The sequence below is a fragment of the Pinus tabuliformis genome, chromosome 9 (genome assembly GCF_031772625.1).
Source record: "Pinus tabuliformis cultivar Carrire ecotype Pingquan chromosome 9, CPIR1, whole genome shotgun sequence".
Lineage (NCBI taxonomy): Eukaryota > Viridiplantae > Streptophyta > Pinopsida > Pinales > Pinaceae > Pinus > Pinus tabuliformis.
In genome coordinates this window covers 677,180,087-677,186,086 of record NC_142307.1, presented here as the reverse complement: position 1 = coordinate 677,186,086, position 6,000 = coordinate 677,180,087, and the positions used below count along the sequence as shown (strand labels likewise).

Genomic DNA, 6,000 nt, shown 5'->3' with positions numbered 1-6,000 from the left:
GGAAGAATGGAGCAACGATGTTGATTGTAATTGCACCGAACCAAATAATTTATTACATGTTGATCAAATGAGCCTTTGATGTTGTTCCAGACCTTGAGTCAACAATTCTAAGAGTGCACGTTCACAAAATCCACACTGCAATTCAATCGCTTCACCTTCTGAAACCACGACGGCCGAGTGATTGACCGCTCATCTTCCGATCGGGCAAGACTTCAGGGTGAGATTCCACACGTATATCGGTATTTGCGTTGTATGCTGGTCCTTATCTTATTCAACGAAACAGAAACATGCTCCATAGATTGATACGCCTCTAGACACTGATACGCCTCCATACGCTAAGATGTTGATATGCATACACCCACCTCTGTACCAACTCATAGTGACAACTACACTTGATAATCCCTGAAGATTTCTTTCGTAAATCGAATTTGAAACACCTGCTCATTGGGCTTAATGTCTTCCGGAGGTTCAGCAAGAGGAAACGGTTTCCTCTTGAAGAGAGGCATAGAGAAAAGAACTCAGAGCCCCGAAACAAATCCTCAACAAAAAGAATGTAGTGCTACAACACTCCAAGGCCCACCCTGGAAATGATAAATTAATGATGCAAATAAAAATCCAAGTTTCAAGGTATCAAATTCCTTCCAACTGCTGCGTATTATTATTCTCCTTGAATTGTATATCTCCCGCGCTTTGCCTGACTGTCCAGCCTCAACTTCGGTTCTAGTACAGCATTAACAAAACTCACAGCATAGATGGCGGCCCTGACCTGATAATTCTCATCTAGGGCTTCGAATAAAACTTTTATAACGAACTTATAGCAGGCTTCCCGTTAAAGCCAATCCAAGAAGACAATTCTATGTTACATTCAAGCCTTTTATCGGCTTAAAGATTGAATCCTATTCAATAAACCCTGGAAAACGTGAAAGCTCAGCCGAATATGAAATGAGTCCTGGACATAAAAATATGCATTAAAATCCAGCTACCAAAGGCGCAATTGAGTGCCAGCAACTTCGACCTCCTCTTCAGAAAACAAAAAAAATGGAAAATCTGCAACAACAACAGTCAATTAAAGGCTCAAATTGAAGGCCTCGAGCTCCTCCGTTGATCTGCAACAACCTCGGAGTCGGCCGATCGATGACCGGCCAAATGTTTTGACGCACGAACCGACACAATGTATGGCTGAGGGTCTGCTCTCCTTCCTTCAGGTGTTCTTCGCTTTGTTCTTCCATTCACGCAGCATCTCCATGCTCGCCGCACCACAACCAACATTCACATAGGCCACCATCCCATGCACCTTTGTTCGACTATTCTAACAACACCAGGCAATAAGCTTTTCCACCTTGAGGTTTATCTACACAAATCAAAAACTTTATCGCACAAATCTACAATGGCTAGGACGCACTATATATATAACAGTGGTATATGAGAGCCTTGCAACACAAACGGTAACGACAACGCAGTATGAGTGGTATCGAGTATTACAATAGACTGGAGCTGCAGAGCATGATAGTCGAGGGGCCGAGTGGTATTAATTAACATCAAGCCAATGGTGGTATGGGAAATCACACCACTGGAGCAAAGCCGAAAACACATGTAATAAAATTATTATTGCATGGTAGAGAGGAGCAGTGATTCGATGAACTGATACCACAAAGAATAATGGCAGAAGCGTTTTTGCATTTTTTCATGGGAGAATATATAAAACGCATAGCTGACAAGCGCAGAGATACCGTGTCAGGCCCAGAGCGCAGGTACAAGGACAGTGCAAACGTTTCAAATCAGGTCAGGATGACAGCGCAACAGAAGAGCAAGGCGCAGGTTTTATAAATGGTATATGGCAGACAGACATGTTAGAACAGCTTGGACAGCACTGGCAGTGTCAGGGAGAGGAACGTTTCATACGTTCAAGTGAATATGACAGACAAGGCACAGGTCTGTATAAAGGAATATGGCAGAAATACACTGCACAGAAAGGCCATAAACAAATGGCTCAAATTAATTATACAGGGCAGGAATACGCCTGCTCTGATACCATGTCAAACACACATGGACAGCAAGAGAGATATGAAAGATAAAACATGCAATACAATTTTATTAACAAGAGATTTACATTTATAGTACATTATGTGACTCTTGGGTTTCAGATCCCAAGGTCTCTTGGACTGCTTTGGTCTATTCAGCTTCAACACTAACCCATTTAGGATTAGGTGTCCAACAGGTATTACCGTTTTCATTTTGGAGTATTTGAGCAAAGTAAGTCATATGAATTGTGGGTTTTATAAAAGTAATATTTCACAAATTTGTATGCCGAATAACCCTTAGCAGGGAGGTCTTTTGATTAGCTTCACTGCAAGTTGAATCTAGACAACAGATTTAACAGCCAGTTCAAATTCCGTACTGGCATGCTTGCTTAAAAAATATAATCATAATATTAATAATATATTTTTAAATATTATATATCTATATATATATATATATATAATTCTTTGAAAGTTTATTATATAAAAAATGATGTAATAATTCCAATTAAAATATATATTAATCTTTATCTCATAATTGTTTGTTATACCGGCCTTCGATTGTGTTCCTTAGTTTTAGTTTTAATAGGACTATTGATTCTAGGATGGCAAAGAAGTTCTACATGAGCATGCACTTTCCACTTTCCATCACAAAATTATATTAAAATAGTAAAATGTATATGTTATATAAGAATGATTTTAAATATTGATCAAATGTTATTGCTATATTAGTTTTTATAGATTTATTAGTGGTGTAGATTATTTAGCGAATAGAATTTGTTTTTATTTTTTTTTTAATTTAAATTATATGAAGTTGAGAGTGATGATTAATTATGATAACGATTATTTTATTAAACATTTAAATTAAATTAAATTAAATTAATACAATTTGGAGAATAACACAACATTAAATAATTCTTGCACTTCATATTAAAATTAAAATTAAAACTAATTAAAATTCAAGTTAATCAAAATTTCTTAATTTCTTTATAAATTGAATTTATGTGAAACGATTTCGGATGCAGCTGTCATTTGATACTGACCCCTTCACCAAATTAGAAGATTGTGAAGATCATGTATTAAATAATTCAGCCTCATAATCCATTTATTACGTTAAAACCCACTTACATGTTGGTTGTATTACACTAATTCAGACCCATTCATCGCACCATTACGATTTCGATAAATATTTCATGCAACTCATTTTCCATACCATGTGAGGATCCCAATTATATACTTCCTAAATATTTGCAATACAACTTCTCAAGTTAAATTTAATACAATACAACCTATGCCTAAATACAGGAGTTCTACAGCTCGAGTTCGGGGAGGAAAACAAAAAGAAACTGATAGGCGACATAAAAGATAATTCAAACTTGGAATTCAAGGGGTTTTAAAAATGTCTGGTATTAATCGTATTGCTCAGAATGGAATCTAGAAAAAAGTGGATGGGATGGACGATCATTTCTTGTCTGGTTATGATCAAATACCTTAATAAATTTTTTTGTTAGGTCAGTTTTTTTTTTTTTTTTTAATAAGTTTTTCCCTAGTTTGGGTAAATTAAATGTGTTATTTATGAGGAAAATATACTACTTATATCATTTTGGTTGAGAGAGATGTTAGTCTCTCATTAAAATTGAAAGTTTACTCGGCTTAAAAAAAACTATTCAAAATATTTAAATAATGTACTTTGGTTAAGAAATATTAAAAAAATAAAATTAAATAGCTATATAAGATATTTAATTTATAAAAAAATTTGCACAGGAGGAAATTAAATCCCTATTAAGACTCATGTTAAATCCCTATTTAAAATAAACCTATATTGGTGATATTTATAAACTATATATCTCTATTTTCCATTCACAAAAATTCTAATGGAAAAAATTGATTGAGTTGTCTCTGTTATTGTCCAATAACCCAATTACTTAGACCTCTCACTCTGATATCAACTAGCAATTGTCCCAAAAGGTACAAAGAGAGACCAATAGGATTATTAAAAGGAAGAAACCTCTATAGATAGGCAAGCATATATAAAGCTCACTAGTGACGAAGGCAGTAACCACGATGACCATCCTGTACCAGCAGATTTGATATTAAAAGAACAAAACCAAAACCAAACTATTGATATTTAAATAAAAAGTAAATTACAACGCACTTACATTGCTGGTTGACACTACAACTAAAACATTAACTAATTGTAAGATGCTTTTCCTAAACATTATTGTTATTATTTTTAATAAAATTCATTTAATAAAAATAAGATTATTTAATTATAGAAATTAAAATTATTAAAATTTTGAAGCTCATTTTGATTTCATATATTCTATTTTTCAAAGTATTTTTGGAAATCTTCTTGAAATAAGTAATGCAATTGCTTGTATAACCAACTTGTATATATATATATATTTTTTAATAAGTAATTGATTTTAAAATTAATATATTTATTACTCATTTAGCCTTGGGTCCATAGAAGTCTATTTAAAGAGAGCGAAATAAGGGACAAAAAACCCACTCAATTGATTCCAAAATCCCAACAAAAAAGCATAACCAAAAACATAAAAGATAAACCCAATCAACTCCAAAAATGTGAATTTGCAGTCTTGCATCTCAAAATTGCAAGGCAGACGTGTACTGAAGAAAATACACATAAGTAATTGCTCTTCGCTATATCTTCTTGAAATGCACTTCTAAGTACTAAAATAATATGTTAGAATACCACAGTCCTAGAATATCAAGCATCAAGATATTAATATAATAAGTTTAATTTGATCTGCATATGCTAATAACCATCCAACATTAACAATTTCGAATTTAAAACAATTAGTTTTATCGAATCTGCTTAGACAACTTGAGGACACGCTTGTCAATTAGTTTCAAAACTCTGGCACGTTCAATTAACAAAACATGCTCTGTGTCAATGGAGACCTGGTTGGATGGTAAAGCAGGGAGTGTTTCAGATACCCACCAAGATTCGAATATCCCACGTTTCAAGCAAGTCTAAAGGTTCTAAGTTTTTGCCCTGTCTTGGGTATATTTTCCAATGAGTTTTGCTCGACATTAAGTCAAAAATTGTTGGAATGGACAAATTGACTTGTTAAATATATATAGACTAAGTCCCCGGGTTGTAGAAACATATTATTTTGGAGAACCCCAATCTATCATTGTCTAAGGAAGGTTGGGTCATTTGACAAAAATGGTACTAAGTCCTGATACTCTATAATGTTGGGCCTATTCTTTATTCAACAATATGCATATGTCTTGGAAATCGCATGAGTTGCAAGAAGTCTTCCTTTCACTTTACATCCAATCCATTGTGCACATCAAGGGTAATAGAGGCCTCCAAATGTTAACATTGATGATGCAACCCAGGTTTGGATCTGCCCTTTCCAGCATACAGAGGAAGCCAACTATCCATCGACAACATAAACCTCTTTACCATTAACTGGGTCTACATGGTTAAACTTGTACGATGCCACTGGTATTGGAATAGATTTATGATAGACAAATACCTCATTTGACTCTGAACCAATAGCAACAGAAAGCCCCACAAGGCTCCTTTCATATCTATGCCCAGAATATGTCAGAACAGGGTTGCAAAGTACACTTCTTGTGCTTGTTGTCGGGTTCCAAGGCTTGATTGTGCCATCAATTGAAACTGAGGTAGTTTTCCTATGATGTGCAAGCAATATATTTATAGGATCTTGCCATTGAAGAGACACAACAATAGTCAAAAGTTGAGGACTACAAGTAACTAAGGTTTCATGTTGAAGTGTTTGGAAGCTCCCTATATGGCCTTTCTGCTCAAAGCATGCAAGAAACATGTAGAAAGAAAAATTCAAAGTCTGACTCAGTTATCTCCACTTTCCCACGTAATACCATAGCCTCAAGATCACAATATTTTTCAATAACTGAATATGCTTGATAACTTCTTTTGGAAAATTGAAAATGCTTTCAATTTCCAAATAAATACCTCGAATGCGAG

General features: G+C 34.5%; 1 protein-coding gene across 1 annotated transcript in view; it reads left to right on the top strand.

Annotated features, from left to right (window-relative positions):
* Positions 1–1,659: 1,659 nt before the first annotated feature.
* Positions 1,660–6,000, top strand: part of LOC149150468 (peroxisomal OPC-8:0-CoA ligase 1-like) — a 28,394-nt gene continuing 24,053 nt past the window's right edge. Inside the window, exons 1-2 of the mRNA XM_089442804.1 lie at positions 1,660–1,782; positions 1,842–1,932. Of these exons, the coding sequence (XP_089298930.1) occupies positions 1,660–1,782; positions 1,842–1,932 (214 nt within the window). The remainder of the gene's footprint in view (positions 1,783–1,841; positions 1,933–6,000) is intronic.